The sequence below is a fragment of the Benincasa hispida genome, chromosome 2 (assembly GCF_027475165.1).
Source record: "Benincasa hispida cultivar pf3 chromosome 2, pf3_genome.v1.1, whole genome shotgun sequence".
Classification (NCBI taxonomy): Eukaryota; Viridiplantae; Streptophyta; class Magnoliopsida; order Cucurbitales; family Cucurbitaceae; genus Benincasa; species Benincasa hispida.
Window position 1 is genome coordinate 1,240,462 of NC_143479.1, and position 16,440 is coordinate 1,256,901.

At 31.2% G+C, this 16,440-nt stretch overlaps 1 protein-coding gene across 2 annotated transcripts; it reads right to left on the minus strand.

Annotated features, from left to right (window-relative positions):
- Positions 1 to 1,094: 1,094 nt before the first annotated feature.
- Positions 1,095 to 10,080, minus strand: SPPA (signal peptide peptidase). Of its 2 annotated transcripts, none has more exons than XR_016527721.1 (13): positions 9,516 to 10,080; positions 8,819 to 9,002; positions 7,864 to 8,001; positions 7,613 to 7,783; positions 7,411 to 7,514; positions 7,007 to 7,074; positions 5,882 to 6,048; positions 5,504 to 5,573; positions 3,916 to 4,070; positions 2,884 to 2,989; positions 2,261 to 2,359; positions 2,009 to 2,152; positions 1,095 to 1,499 (listed from the first exon to the last, which is right to left on the minus strand). XR_016527721.1 is itself a non-coding variant. In XM_039023434.2 (13 exons), exons 1-13 carry the CDS (start codon positions 9,957 to 9,959, stop codon positions 1,269 to 1,271), a joined length of 2,070 nt encoding a protein of 689 aa, XP_038879362.1. In that variant the 5' UTR covers positions 9,960 to 10,080; the 3' UTR covers positions 1,095 to 1,268. The 2 variants fall into 2 exon arrangements, 1 of the variants encoding a protein (XP_038879362.1); XM_039023434.2 differs by having other exon boundaries at positions 2,261 to 2,348.
- Positions 10,081 to 16,440: the final 6,360 nt, after the last annotated feature.

Consider the following 16,440-nt stretch of genomic DNA (forward strand, 5'->3'; position numbering starts at 1 on the left):
TGTACCCTAAACACAGATTATTGTAACCCAGACTATAATAACCTGCACAACAAACACAAACTATTATACCACAGATTATAATAACTTGCACATTAAACACAGACTACTATACCACACACTATAATAACCTACACTCCAAACACATACTATTATAACATAGACTAGAATAATCTGCACCCCAAACACAGACTATCATAACCCACATACTATAATAACCGCACGTGCGAATTCCCCCTCATACGGCTCAAGTGGCGAAGGCCCTTTCTTTCACACTTGGTAAGCGCTTCGCACTGACTATTATAACCCACTCAGCACCCCAAACGCCTCCTAAAAAACTAAACAAAAATGAATTAAAAAAAAAACTAAAAACTTGTTGCTTAATTAAGAAGTAATAGTAGGATGATTCCAAAATCGATTTGTGTAAGGAAACAGGGAGAGAATATGAGAGTAAACCATCATCTTCATTTTCCTCCCTCCTTTATTTATGAAACTAGTATTTGGTTTCTACCACTGTGGTTTTTTCCTTGCTCGGTTTGCACTCACTATCCTTTGTAAAATTCATCATCACCTTCTACCTATTTCGGTTGCTCGTCTATGGCTGGTTGTTTTCCTTCTTTTATGGATGAATGGTTTAAAAAAGTTAACCACAAAATAGGGAAATATAGTGCAAAATGGGAAGAGTAAAAGTAAGATTCTCCCCTAATCTAATTAGAGGGGGAGAATAAATGGGAAGTTCGTGTACATACATCATAACAATCACAAAAGGATGAGAATTAAATCAACTCATTAACTAACCCTCAAATCTAAAATTATGAAAGGGTGGGAATTTTACGAAAGAGTGGGTTAAATCATAACTAACCATTAAATTTAATTTTATTTGGAAAAAAAAAAAAAAAAAACTATAGAATCTAAAAGATGTAATGGGTATATGTTGAAGAATGAAGGGCAAAATGTGAATGCAAAAATTCTCCCATTTTGGCCTCATCTAATATAGTATAGATATAGATTATTGGTTCGAGGGTTTTATTGACAGAACCGGTAAAAATTAATTTTATTTTTTCAAAAAAAAATTGCAACCAGGAAAAGAAAAACCATTGCCGAAAGATTCTATATTTATCCATGAAAAGGATCCGAATTTTTCAATCAATGACATTATCTATACAGTTTCTTGTTCAATTGGGACATCCTATATCTTAAGTTCTAAATAATGGGAAACAAATGTTCTTGAAAAACTCATATATGGCTTTTTAATAACGCACCAAAAGAAATTAGAGGGAACTGAAGTAATCTTTTATCAAACTAAGTATGGGGTTACCATAAGAAAATCCCTCCATTCTCTGCAGCATAATCCCTTCCATACGAGCTTGAACTCCTTCCGCTAAAGCAAGGTCTTGCACCAGATCTTTCATTGTTCTGTCAACTCCAATAATTGTACTCCCTACTCCGCTTAATATCTCTGGTAGCGTTGGCGATGGTCTCGATAATTCCACAAGATTAACCTTTTACCATAGTGAAAAACACACAATAATCAGTTCCTACAACAGAAATGAAATATCAACTTGACTTTGATATTGTGAGTAAGTTCAAGAGTTTGTTTGGAATGTCGTTTCAAGAGATTTAAAACACTTTTTTCCCCAAACAGTTATGAAATCAACAAATAACGAAAGCAAGAAACACATAAACAATAAAAATCGACACAAATATTTATATAGTTCATTAACAATGTGTTAGCTACGTTCACGAATAGACGGAAAGGCCACTTTATTAGAGGAATATCAGATAATGAGCTTGTAGGGGTAAATGGTGTAGATATATATAGCATACCCCTCTAAAAACTACAGCAAATCCTGTGCTTAGTCATTTGAAGCAACGGATAACAAATTCATGACATTCCAACACGAACTTTAAACCATTTTTTTAAGCATGTAAAAAGTAATTCTTCCAAACAAACCTTAAATTTTAATTAGGAAAGAAATACGCAGTCCAAAAATTTATCAAAAAGGTAAACCTGGCTGTCTTGAGGAATGTTGGCTTTCAGTTTTGCTATTGCAACAGCCCTAGAAAAGCCACCAATAGCATCTACTAAACCACGGGATACTGCATCTTTACCAGTCCAAACCCTTCCTTGTGCAACTTTCTCCATCTCATCCACCTATTAGTGGTTGAACAACCACGGTAGATATCAAGACATTAAAATGACAAATTCATAGAAATAAGAAAAGAAAGAAAGAAAGAAAGAAATCCTCAATGGCCAACATACAGTCATGGATCTGGAAAAGGCTGCTTTGTCCCGAAATTGCTTGTACGCATTTTGTGCAGACTTGGCAAAGAGTTCTGCTTCATCCGGTCTGACCAGAAACTGGTAACCTTTAATTATTGTTGGGAAGATGCATTAATGATGAAAAATTAAACGACTTGATCCAATTCTAATCCATATCAGATGTTGAGACCTTTTTATTATTAGCAAAAAAAGGATGCAAGAAGTAAATGAAGTAGAACAGAGAGTGCTGGATAGTCAATAGTGAGTAGAGTGAATCATGATATTCTATTCTTCTGTAAGAATGAGGCAGGCATATTTGGTGAGATGAGGTGAATCGTAAATCCAGGATACTCGTTTTGATGGTTGCCTGAAAGCAACTATAAATTCATGTTGAAATTCATATCAATTTTAACTTTGTGTTCAAGCATCATTTTTTAAGGTATTTCATGGAGCAATAAATTAATGTGGTTGAACCCAACAAATTCTAGTGTTACAGAGTATCAATGGATTCAGTACCCACTTCACCCATCGGTCACGTCTACCTTGTTTGTCAATTAATATTATATATCACATGCTATTTGCCCCTAGTCTTTTGGTTTTGTAAAGGATATGAAATATTTTACCTGAAAGGTCGTTGTTCAGCCGCAAGAAGCTCAGCAAACCGTCCCCTCGATATGATTTCCTTGTTAAAGCCAATCTTTTCATATAGTTTCCCCAAGTTAAACTTGCCTAAAGCCAAAATAAATCATCAACACCAATGTCCACGATAACACATAGATTTCACTGGAGGATGTACAATTTCAAACTATGCTGCTTCTAATATCTCTAAAAGTTTTATGATACAGGTGGAGGAGTATATCTGTCTTTCCTATTATATAAGTTGGTGCAATTTGGTGGGTGGGGAGGGAAGGAATATGGTTCCTGTCCAGATTTGTCACTCTAAAGCATATATCCTTGCCGCCCATTTTAAATTCTCTCTCTCTCTCTCCAATTTCAGCAATTTGATCGTATCCAAGAACTTGGTTCATGTTTTTTCTCTGGGTTATGCTCGTTCATTTATCAGGGGTGTGCAACAAGTTGAAGCTTCGTGTTACTTGCACTCTCAACCCTTGAGAAGGATGTGAAGTATCATATTGGCAATAAGTCAGTGTTGGGTACTGGAAGATACTGATATGGGATTGAGAAAATACTGTGTTAATCGCTAAACAAGATGAAATCAAGAAATTGGATGGAACCCCAACAGGTCTAAGACTAGATAGGCAAGACCCCACTAACCTAGGGGGCCATGGGGTTTTGGTCCTTTGTCCTTGCTCTCGCAGGTCGGACCATAATTTTTTTAAGTTGCTTCAAGATAGGAAGTTTAATGGTATATTTTTCCTCGGCAAAGAAGTTTCAAGTTATTCCTAAACTTGGATTCCCTCCGTTTGGAGAAATTTTAAAAGAACTTATCAAAATCCTTTTTCTAAAGCAGTTTTACAAAAGATGTAATTTTTAACAAAAGGAGAAAAAGAAACAGACAATGAGCTACAGAAGGGAGAGCTTTTCTCCGCCACTTAACAGCTTCAATTATTTCCTCCAATTGCATGTTAAACGGCTTCCAAGCATTGCACATTTCAGCATATTTTTTTTTTTCACAGCAGATATTTATAGTTTACCTGTGACAACTCCAATGGAACCAGTTAAGGTTAGATCTTCTGCAACAATTGTCCCAGCTGCCATTGCCATATAGTATCCTCCACTGGCTGCCACATCAGCCATGGATGCAACAACAGGTTTTGATGCAGCCAGAAGTCTGATTTCTCGCCACATTCTGTGTGCCATAGAGTATCAATCAACACACAATATACCCTATTCTCAAAGTCGAGAGTAGAAATGATATCTTCGATTTTTTTAAACGGAAACAGAACTTTTCATTGATATAATGAAAAGAGGTAATTGCTCAAAATACAATATACCCATTCTCAGAGTTAAGGGTAGAAATGATATCCATCAACTTTTATGCTAAAAACATAGCATCGATCAACTTACAGTAGAGATATTCTCATAATGGAAATGAAACCCATTAATGATTAACCCAGAGCACATTGGTTCCATTTGTAAGGGCACGGTGCCAAGAATGGATGTAATTTTAGTTCTAATGATTTAAGAAATATGGTATATTTTGAACGAAAGGAATAGGCAGGTGCTCTTAGACAAGTCCTCTTCCAGATTTTTTTTCTTTTTTTTGGGTGAAAATGTACAGTTTACCAGCTCTACTTTACATGATTCTTTTCATAATACACAATGTTATCTCATTCATGTAGATTGGAGGGCATTCTTTGTCAAACCCTTGGTTTAGACTTAGGGACCTATCATCCTTAAGGCCTTTAGGCTGTGTTCTCAAATGAGTAGTATATTTTGACTTGTTTCTCATCGGAAAAGGAAAAATATCACAAAATAAATGCTATCGCACACAAACATAATCAAAGGCCTTTTCTGGATATGAAAATTAACTATCAACCAGTTCTAAATAATGAACAATGCTAGTTCAGAAAAATCAACATATCTAAATGTTAGCACTATGGATGGTCAATGAGAATTTCTCATCTTCCGCCTTATCTCATATAATTTCAACAACCAAAACAATTTTCAATACATGCAAGCTGGCCCCAAAATATGAGATGTTTTTTGAAGTAATCATTCATATAAACAAGAAAGCGTCTACCAGGTGGCAGGAGCATAAACCTAAATTATGATAGTTTAGAGAATGATTCTTGGGGAGGTCCTAGGAGGATGCATGTAATCCATCTTTAGTGTCTGAAATTCATTGATAACTCAGATAAGCATCCTTGACAAAGATATCTCATGTAATCCATTTTTCATTACTTGATAGTTGATATCTACCACGTAAATTAATATAGAGGATATGGTAGCGGCACTTTTCATTGCTCAAAACTAATAAACCTTATACATCAACTCTATTTTCATTTATAACTCATTTCTGTAAATAGGGTGAGGGAAAAACTCTTCTGGATATTAAAAAAAAAAAATTGTTTAGGTTTTTTGGTTGAAGGAGGGGATGGTTTCAAGACAAGTTTACCCTGAAGCCTGAAGGGAAAGAATGAAAAGTGATAAATGAACAAAACATTGATATTTTGTTCAAAACTAATTGTGATTAGTTGAATATGAAGGTATGATGCCATCAGAAATAGATTCTTGGGGTATCACATAAAGAATGACATTTGCTGGTATGCTAGCACTTACAAATCAGAAGCAAGAGCATCGCCTCCAGGACTGTCAATTCTGATGATGGCAGCCTTGAATCTTTTCGACTCTAAGCACAAACAAAAAGAGGGTTGAACAAAAGAAATGCATAATAAGCAATTTTGCGTTCACTAAAGTTTTTAATGAATCAGAGAGCTGTGCCCATGAGATAAAAGTGGAATTATGTGGTTCCTGTTATCTTGCAAGTTCACGAGCACATTTTGCAAGCCATCATCTTAAATAAAAAAATATATATCTGTATGTCTCCATCTCTCTCTGCATTCCCATGGTATGAGCTCAATGATCATAACGAGATAAATAAAAGAAGATGGCATCATGGCAATATATTATTCAACGATATTTAAAAGTCAAGTTTACCTCTAACACTCCGAATCTTCTCAATGAATTGCTCCCCAATAATACCAGAACTAGGAACACTTAAAGGACTTTTTACACGAGTAATGCTTCCTCCAGCTCTAATCACAGCTATTTGGTCTCCACCTCCTGATAAACCAACGGTCCATTGCCTAACTCTAGAGTACTTCCTGTGGTAACCATCATAAATGAGAATGACATTAGTATGCAATTGGGGAACAAATCACATGTCCATGGATTAAATAATCAGTTATTAATTATAATCAAACTATAGTGCCTGCTTTTATTACCCAAATAGTATATATGCAAACGAAATGGCTGAGTAATGAGATCTGGAAATAAAATTTAAAGCTCAAAGATGCAATGGATGGAGCAAGCAAATGTAAACTTTCCATTTTACGCAGATCTACGGATGATAGAATTATGCAAACATTTGATTGAAAGGAAATTTAACTATACTTTCTTGAAAGAATTAAAATCAAGGTAGAAGAGCAAGAAACACCCTCTCCAAACAAAGGGCACAATTACAATACTCCATGGGTACCAATACAAATATGTCAAAAGAGGTCATTTGTCATTTATCCCTGAAAATAATTGAGAACGCCGCACCCCAAAAACAATGACAAGAAGTGCAATATTTTGAAGTTGTAAGACATTTTTTTCACTTTTCTAGCAACAAAAAAGCAATAATTATAACAGTCAGCTGAAATGTGCTAACAATATGAAATTGACTCTAAGGCATGGCAAGAATCTTTGAAAAAATTTCCCCATCACACCAGAAAAGGCTGAGCCTTTTCTGTGCCTACAAAACCTCTTTTTATATTGAGGCACAAAAGTACAATGCAATCATTGAAATCTAGCATAGGAAGGGTCGAACCCATGTAAGTTTGTCTGCAACTGCAAGTATGAAGAATGAAGGTCTTAAATGGAAAGGAGTTTGGGGGATAATGTGATTAATTAATCTATTAGCAATTTTTTAGAATAACAAACATAATTCTTTTTTTAATTGAAAATTACGAAAAGTACAGGAAGTACAAAGAGAGAGGGGAGAACAATGTATGAGACTGTAAGAAAACCCAATAGAGACCGAAATAAATAATGTGATAGAAGATCTCCAAATTTAATAACCTGTAATCAACCATGGGAACCTTTTTGTCCTTTGGCAGACCAAGTCTTTCACTTAGCATAGAGAGTACCTGTAAATTACAGATGACAAAACCCATAATCTTTAAAGTGAAAAACACGAATTAAATACTAGTGACCTCCCCTTGGAGTTCTCTTCTCATAGATTTTGCAGTTCCCGTTCTTTACTTATCGTACCGGTTAGAATAATTATTTGAAGCTTCTTTAGCTAAGTATTTCCACTTTTTGTTCATATCCACTGAAACTTGTTAACCTCCAAATAATTTTTTTGCGTAACGTACATAAAAAATTTTGCTACACCCAAACACAAACTCCCAAAATAAAATGAATCTGCAAATATTTATTTCAAGCCCAGACATCTCAATAAACAGGATGAGTGCATTGAGTACCTCATCCTCATACTGTATATTGGTGATCCAGCCATCTTCTTTCAGTCTTTCAATTTGGTACACTCCTTCATTAATAAAGTTTTCAACATCATCCTTTTTCTTTCCTATCAAAGAAAAGAAGAAATGTATGGAATCAGATTTTTTTATAAGATTGAAATTAGTTGATAGAAAAGAGCTATAAGATTCATGTTGACTGAAGTACCTTTTATTGAAGAAATTTTATCCAGCCAGTTGTCATAGATGTTATCAAGCAATGTCGTCAACATTTCACAATTTTCTTCTGACATATTTCTCCGTGCAAGTTGATCACCAGCACTTTTATATTTACCTATCCTTTCCACTTGTGGTTCAATCCCTATTTTATCAAAAATACCTGAAAATAAAACAGCTCGTTCAACCTCTTAAAACAAAAGTCTGAGCAAGAAATAAAATAGAGAAAATAAGTCAACTTACCTCTGAGAAATGAAGCTTGAACAGTCAAACCAAACAAAGAAACATAAGCACTTGGAGGGGCATATATCTCCTCACATGCACATGCCAGGTAGTATTCTTTCTCTTGACATGTAGGAATATAGGCAACAATAAATTTACCTGAAAGCCAGTACATGCTGAATTTGATGATTTCAACCACATTGAAAATATACACAAACAGTTGTTTGATGAAAATAATGGCTTCCCCTAGGCCCTTTATTAAGGGGAAAAGAAACCCTTTGAAATTTGCTATACTTATAAAATAGGTTTAAATACAATGTTAGTCTCAATACTTTCAACTTCGGTTTAGGTTGGTTTCCAAAGTTGAGGTTGGTTTCCATATTCTTAAAATGTTCGTTTTGGTCTTTTTGTTGAGCCAACTTGAGCATAGCTCAATTGGCCAGGGCATTCAAAGCCAATTTGAATTCCCACCAAACATGTTGAACTCAAAACAAAAATAATAATAATAAGTAATAAATAATAATAATAAATAAAAGGTTGGAACTTAGGTTTTCCGAGAATGTTTAACCATCATAGCGGTAAATTTCCACCACTATAAATTTAGGGTTTACTTGTTAACATCCACTCGTATTTTCATCCACAATTTACTATAATCTAATGCTGGTTAAAATCCGAATCTGTCATTTTATAAATTATGGTAATTCTATGCTACTCTCTCTGAACTATAACCATAGAACAAATGATTGAAAGATTAGATAGAAGTAAAAACAAAAGAAGATGGGGTATAGGTATATCCAGCACAGTGCCCCCGAGAAATTCGATTAACTATTCACATAAAACAATTGATCACATTAATTAAAGTTGCCATAAACGTTAACCACTGTCTTTCACCCGTATAGCTCAATGCAGATGGCTCTCCTAAAAGTTTTCATTGTATACAGAGATTCATTTGGGACGTTTAGAAGAGTACCATTACCTGATTTCTTGAAATTCAGGATATGCCTTCGAATTTCTTCAACTTTACCCCACCCACAATTTAGAGCCTCAATTTGCAAATAGATCCCAGAAATACGAGGATCATATGCAGCTTTGAGAAAGTTCTCGCAGATTTGAGGTAGGGAAAGCCCTGAAGAGAAACGGCTCTTTAGCTGATCAGATATCTGAACATGAGAAATACAGAGCAATCTCAACTCCAAAATTTGACACAAACATTGAAAAATGCTATTTATCAACAACGATGTAGCCGGAACAAGTTGTCAGACATTTTTAACTAAATATCATCAACAAAATAGCATTTAGCAAAGGAAATTAGAACGAAAACACTATTTCCAGCTGCGAAGCATGAATAGCGACCAACATCCATTTTATTCGAGAAATACGGAAGTATTCCCATAGTTAATTGCTTATAGTGTGACATAGAACGAAAACACTGTTTCCAGCTGCGAAGCATGAATTGAGATCAACATTTATTTTCTTCCAGCAAATTGTAGTGTTTCAGTAGCTAATTACTTATGGAAGGAGTGGAACATAAAAACGCAAATAATTTTTCCAGCAGCAACCAACGTTCACTTTCTTCCAGCAAATTGAACAGTAGGAACGTGAAGATCAAACAAACAATCCATTTCGTTTACGAATTAAAAAGCTGAGCAAGAGATTAAATTAAGAAACAGAACCTGCCCTCGCAATTTCATAGTCAAGACACTGCCCTTGCGAACGCGTTCCCAAGGAAAGGCCACCAGCATCTTAAGCTTCACCGAAAAGCTCCTCCACGGGCCAAACTTCTCGAACTCAAATTCTCCGCTAGGATAATCCTCACCACGAGCCCTGACGCCATCGCTGCTCATGGAAGCCTCGTTTGCAGCGTCTGCTTCTTCTCTTTCCATGCGTTTAGTCTCTGATGCAGAGTCGTCGAATGCTCGAACAGAGAAGCAGCGGCGTGAAGCAGAAGAAGAGGGGAGAGCAAGAGCGAAGCGGCATTGTAAGGATGATGATGAAGAAGAAGAAGAAGAAGAAGAAGAGAGGATTGGAAGTGGTTTGGAGAGTATGAATGAGAGGGTTCCGCGATTGAGGGAAGAAACGAGATGAGGAGCTTGAAGATGGAGAAGCAGCTTCGCCATTTCTCTGGACAAAGCTAACCGATTTTTCTCCACTCTCAGCTTATCGAACGCATCAACGAAAGCATGACTTTCCTTTTTCTTTTTCTTTTTCTTTTAATTTCCGAAAAGAATAGTGGGGAGTGGACTAATGAATTGTTGGTTAATTTATGTCCTCATCTTAAATTACAATTTTTTGATATTATGAAGACGTTTAATTTTGTTTCCATCATTTTTTTTTAAAGAAAAATATTATCTCCGTTTCGTTTGATTTCAATTTAATCTCTATATTTCAAAATATTATATATTTAGTCATTATGTTTGATTTCAATTTAATCTCTATATTTCAAAATATTATATATTTAATCAAATTTTGAGATTTATTTAAATTTAGTCCATAAATATCAATATCTATCCTTTTAAACTTGATTTCTCACTAAATACACATTTTCTATATGCAGTGTTAATGTCTATTAATTAATTTAAACAAATTAATATGGTTTCTCACTAAATACACATTTTCTATATGCAGTGTTAATGTCTATTAATTAATTTAAACAAATTAATATGGTTATAATTTTTTAAGTTTCACTATTTTTTCATCGCTAATAAAATTAATTTTAAATGTGCACTTCTTTATTATTTTAAATAAATTAGTAGACCTTAAAGCCAAATATTAAATGAGTATTTTTGTAGGGGAAAAAAGTTAAAAGTGTAAATTTGAAACAAAAGTTCAAATCTCGATAGCAAATTGTAATATTTTGAAATATAGGAATTAAATAACTTAAAATTTTGAAACTTGGAGACAAATTTAAACTAGCACGAAACCTAAGGGTCAGAAAAGTTTTTGTTTTTCCAAATTCTTTTCTAATTTCCAACTGTAGCATACATGTCAATTTGCATAAACTTGTACTATTTATTGATTCTAAAATTAAAGTTAAATTCTCTCGACACACATGTTTTCAAAAAAAATTAAGATCATATTTGATAGACAAGCTGAAAACATAATTTTGAAAACAATGTATTTAAAGAAACAAATTGTAATTTAATGTTTTCAAATATGTGTTTGGTAACAGATTCAATAATTAAATTTCAAATTAAACAAATTTTCAAAATGTTATTGAAAATATATTTATAAACTATAAAACTAATATAGTTGCTAAATAGTAGGTTGAGTATAAACTATTGCTAATTAACTTGTGAACTTGTTTATGTTAAATTTTTTTATATAGTTATCATTCCGTAATACTATATAATATATTATATATTACATATTTTAATTTAACAAAAATAATTGAGTTTATAACTTGAAATACTATATTTATTATTATTCTTCCTACGTACCGGAACTGTCAACTAAGTATCGTAAGTAAATTACTCTCGATTGTTCAATCATTTGATAACCAGAGTCATTCTTTGATAAATGACCACTATGAGTCAGACTCAATAGAATTTGATCAATCCTTTTTTCTGTCGTGAAGGATGATGAGATTTCATCGTTACAGAGCCAATTCCAATAGACTTATTAGTCGGAGGACTCTTCTGACCAAACAAACAATTGGCCATAAAAAAACACCTATATGAAAATCGGCTAAAACACTTTAAAATTATAAATTCTAATTTTGAATACACTGAAAATATGAAAAAATTATTTTCACATATTCTCTAAATTACAATTTTAGAATATTATGAAGACGTTAAATTTTGTTTCCATAATTTTTTTTAAAAAATATTATCTCCGTCTCAAAAAGTTTTTTAATTTTTATTTGGTACCTAAATTTTAAAATATTACACATTTAGTTATTAAATTTGGAGTTTGATTTCAATTTGGTCTCTATATTTAGTCAATTTTTGAAATTTATTTAAATTTGATCTATAAATTTCAAGATCTACTTTTTTTAGACTCAATTTATCACTAAAAACTCATTTTCTATATGCAGTATTCATGTCTATTAATTAATTTAAACAAATTAAGATGGTTGTAATTTTTCAAGTTTTACTATTTTTTCATCGCTAATAAAATTAATTTTAAATGTACACTTCTTTATTATTTAAATGAATTAATAGGCCTCGAAGCCAAATATTGAAAAGGAGTATTTCGTGGAAAAAAAAAAGGTTAAAAATGTAAATTTAAAACAAAAGTTCAAATCTCAATGGTCAAATTGTAATATTTTGTAATATAGGAATTAAATAACTTAAGATTTTGAAACTTAGGGACAAACGTAAACTAGCACAATGGGCCAAAATATATATTTTTTTTTTCCAAATTCTTTTCTTATTTCTAATACTAGCACACATGTCAATCCGCATAAACTTATACTATTTATTGATTCTAAAATTAAAGTTAAATTCTCTCGATTTACATGTAAAAATTAAGAGCGTGTTTGATAGACAATCTAAAAACATAACTTTAAAAACGAAGTATTTAAATAAATAAATCGTAATTTGATGTTTTCAAATATGTATTTGGTAACAAATTCAAAAAATAAATTCCAAATTAAACAAATTTTCAAAATGTTATTGAAAATATATTTATAAATTATACGACTCATTATAGTTGTCAAATTGTAGGTTGAATATAAATTATTGCTAATTAATTTGTAAACTTGTTTATGTTAAATTTTTTTTTTTTTGTATAATTATCATTTTGTAATATCATATCATACATAATATATTATGTATTACATATTTTAGTTTAACAAAAATAATTCTGAAATATTATTATTCTTTTTTAATATAACAATGCATTTTAAATTTTTAAATTTTGAAATATGAATACACCAAACACATCAAAAAATTATTTTCACATATCCTCATCAGCGGTTGTCATTACAATTGTATTATATCGTTGGTTATTTTATTAAACTTTGAAAGAAATGATGGTAACTTGAAAATAAAAATATTTTTTTAATTTTAATATGTTAATCTCTTTAAATTCTAATTTTTGAAATTATAAGATGAGTTAGTCTGAAATAGACGTTTCATATCCTAAAATCATAAACTTATTTATATAGCTCGAGCTTATTAGTTAAATATAGATAAATAAAAATACCTTTGAATAATAAGATTGTAATTTGTTTTAAGTAATTTAGTCGAAACTAAAAAATTGTAGGCGACGTGGGGAGGAAGTGAGATGGGGAGATCGATTGCAGTATATATGTGTGTGTTAATATATATTTGTATGTATAACCTAAACTACGTTAAGACTTATCGTTAAAATTTAAATTCTTTGATTTTGAATTAAGAAGATTTAGTTTGGTAACTATCTAGTTTTTTATTTTATTTATTATTATTTTTTTAAAATAAAGTTTGATGTCCACGAGACGGGACGGGGACGGGGATAGGGAAGCCGCCCCCACTCCAGGATTCCATTTTCCATCCTCACGAATTTCCCTGTGGAACAAGACGGGGATTCTTCGCGGGAAAAATTCTCCGTCTTTATTTTTCTTTAACATTTTTTTTTAATTTCAATTAAATACATTTTTTTTACAATTCTTTAAACATTTTCAATAGAATTTTCATTTAAATGAAATATTATCAATTTTACTAATTAAAACAATAATACATATGCAATTTGGAAAATATAATAAAAATACTAAATTCTCATAATTTGTAAAAATTAAAATTCAACATTTATAACATCATATCTTATATATTACAACATCTAAAGAATTAAATTAATAAAAATGTTGAACTTAAATAATTAAAACACTCATAATTAGCTTAATAAAGTCAACAATATTAATATGAATATATATATTAAAAATCCATAATTTATATACAAAGTCAGGGCAGTGCGGAGAAACGGGGCGAGGTCGGGGTCGAGGTTGGGGACGAGGAATATATTCCCCGTCCCCGACCCCGAATTGTAAATAGGAAAAAAAAATTCCCAACTCTCTCTCCCATTCTTCGTGTTTTCGGGGATTCCCCGCCCCGTTCGGGGCAAGTCCCCACGGATTTTTTGGACATCTCTATAAACCCTACTTCCATCTCCAGTTTTTTTCACTTGTTATCTACTTTTTGAATGATCTAAAAAATCAAGCCAAAATTTGAAAACTAAAAAAAGTAGCTTTGTTTTTGTTTTTGGAATTTGGCTAAAAATTCAACCATTGTATTTAAGAAATATGCAAATCGTGGTAAGAAATGGGAAAGAAATAAGCTTAATTTTTTTTTAAAAAAAAAAAGAAAAAAATGCCCAGTTTGGTAACCATTTGCCTTTTTTTTTTTTAAAAAAAAAAAAAAAAAAACTATCTCATCTATATTTCTTATCATAATTTGCATTTTTCTTAAGTACAATAATTGAATTTTTAGCCAAATTCTAAAAGCAAATGTAACTTTTTGAAAGCTACGTTGTTTAGTTCTCAAAATTTGATTAGGTTTTTTAAATCATTAGTAAAAAATAGATAACAAAAGAAGAAATTTGGAGGTAGAAATAGTGTCTATAAACTTAATTTTAAAAATAAAAACTAAAAACAAAACAACTATCACGATGTTAGGATTATCGAATGGACTAATTTTTTTTAAGCATATAATAACTCTACTCATTACTTAACATTCCCTAAATTATTTTCAATATTAAGGAGGAGAAAAAAAAAGACTTTGAAATGGTAAGGTTTTGGGGTTGAACTAAAAAATGCTAGAGTTTTATTGGGGGAAAATGGGAGGGGTAAATATGTAATAGCAAAATATCATGGGTACATTCCGTATATAGACTATAATCAAAGGGTAAATGTGCTAACAAGGAAGTTACAGTTAAGCCCAATACAGTGGATGATGTAGTGAAATGGGTATTTTGGGCCCTTTTTCCATGGGCCGGCCTGCAAGTTTCTTGTACTAAGCCCGTCACTTAGACATGTTTCCGATACAATTTGGGCTTGGGCTCTTCTCATTTCGTTTCATTCAATTTTAGCAGTACTACTTACCATTATTCAAATTTAGCGTGTGATTAGGATCGATAAGTGACTTAAAGAAAAATTTTAACCATTTTTTATTTTAGTAAAACAGGTTTAAATTTAATTTGCTAAAACCATTTTTAAAAATACTTTAGTTTCACGCATATTTTAAAAGCAGTATTCTATTAACTTTTAAACTATCCTAAAATCAGATAGAGTTTAAGCTTTCAATTTCATATTTAAAAAATAAGACTTATTTTATGTATGAATTTGTTATCATCTAATCAAATTTATTTTTTAATTTTTATTAGTTGAATGCATCGTTTTTTTTTAAAAAAAATATATATCATATTGATTTTTTTATTTAAAAAAATAAAGCTATTTCCCTTATTCAAAATTAATCTATAACAAACAAAATATATCATTCTAAATAATTATTTAAAATTTTAAATTAAACAAATATTTAAAAGTCTGTTTTAGTTATCATATCTAAAATAAAATATTTTGTATTTATTTACTAAACACTATAACCTATTTTTTAAAGTTTAAGCTAAAATTTATCAACTACCAATTTACTTCGTTTAACCGCTGAATTTTCTAAAAAGATAGTTGTAACCAATTATTTCAAAAGTTCAACCTCAAACTAAGACTCAGTCTCTTTATTTTCAAAAAAATCTTAGAGGTGATTGCAAATATAGTAACTAGGTCCAAATTATTTGTAGATATCGCATAATGTATAAGAATTTACAGATATAACAAAATTTAGATTTTGCTTTCGAAATCTATCAATGATACCATATCTCTAATAGAAATCTACTAGCATAGAATCTATCACGGATAAATTTGTCTATATTTGCAATTTTTTAAAAATGTTGTTATACACTTAGTTATTATCTTTAAAAGTATTACTCAATGTAACTGTCCTTAATGCATTAGTTTAGTATTCTATTTTTTTCTTTAAAAAAAAATCAAGCCATGCATTTTCAGCAATAATTGTGTTTGATCCATAAAATTTAAAAATATACACTTTTAGTTATGACATTGTTATCCACGGACAATACCGTGACATTTTTAAAGTAAAGAATATATATTTTCTCTTTCTCCTTCCCTATTCTTCTTTAATTATTATTTTTATTTGAAATAATAAAAGTATTACTTATGGACCTTTTAAACACATTCTAAAAAAGATGAGAATTAAAGTATTACATTTTGAAAATTTAGAGACTATGTTGCTAAAAACTAATTTATTTATAGTGTTTATTTATTTAAGTTAGTTAATGTAAGAAAAAAATTGATCGTATTTTATAATGTATAAGATTAAAAATGAAAATCATAACCATGAAGTGGCAACATAAAAATGTTATAAACATGCAACATGGGTTATCCAAGATTATAAAATCCAAACCACCTTACCTAATTAAAGTGTCAAACTTTGACTTCATCCCAATATTTTGAGTAAGTAGAGCAAGAATAGATAGTTAAAAAGTCAGCTCACAGAAAACTATACTCTCAAACACACATATTACAAGTTATTTAATCAATTTTATCCACGCTCCATTCAACTCCAATTAAATATGTGATATTACAAGAAAAAAAAGATTCTCCCAACACCT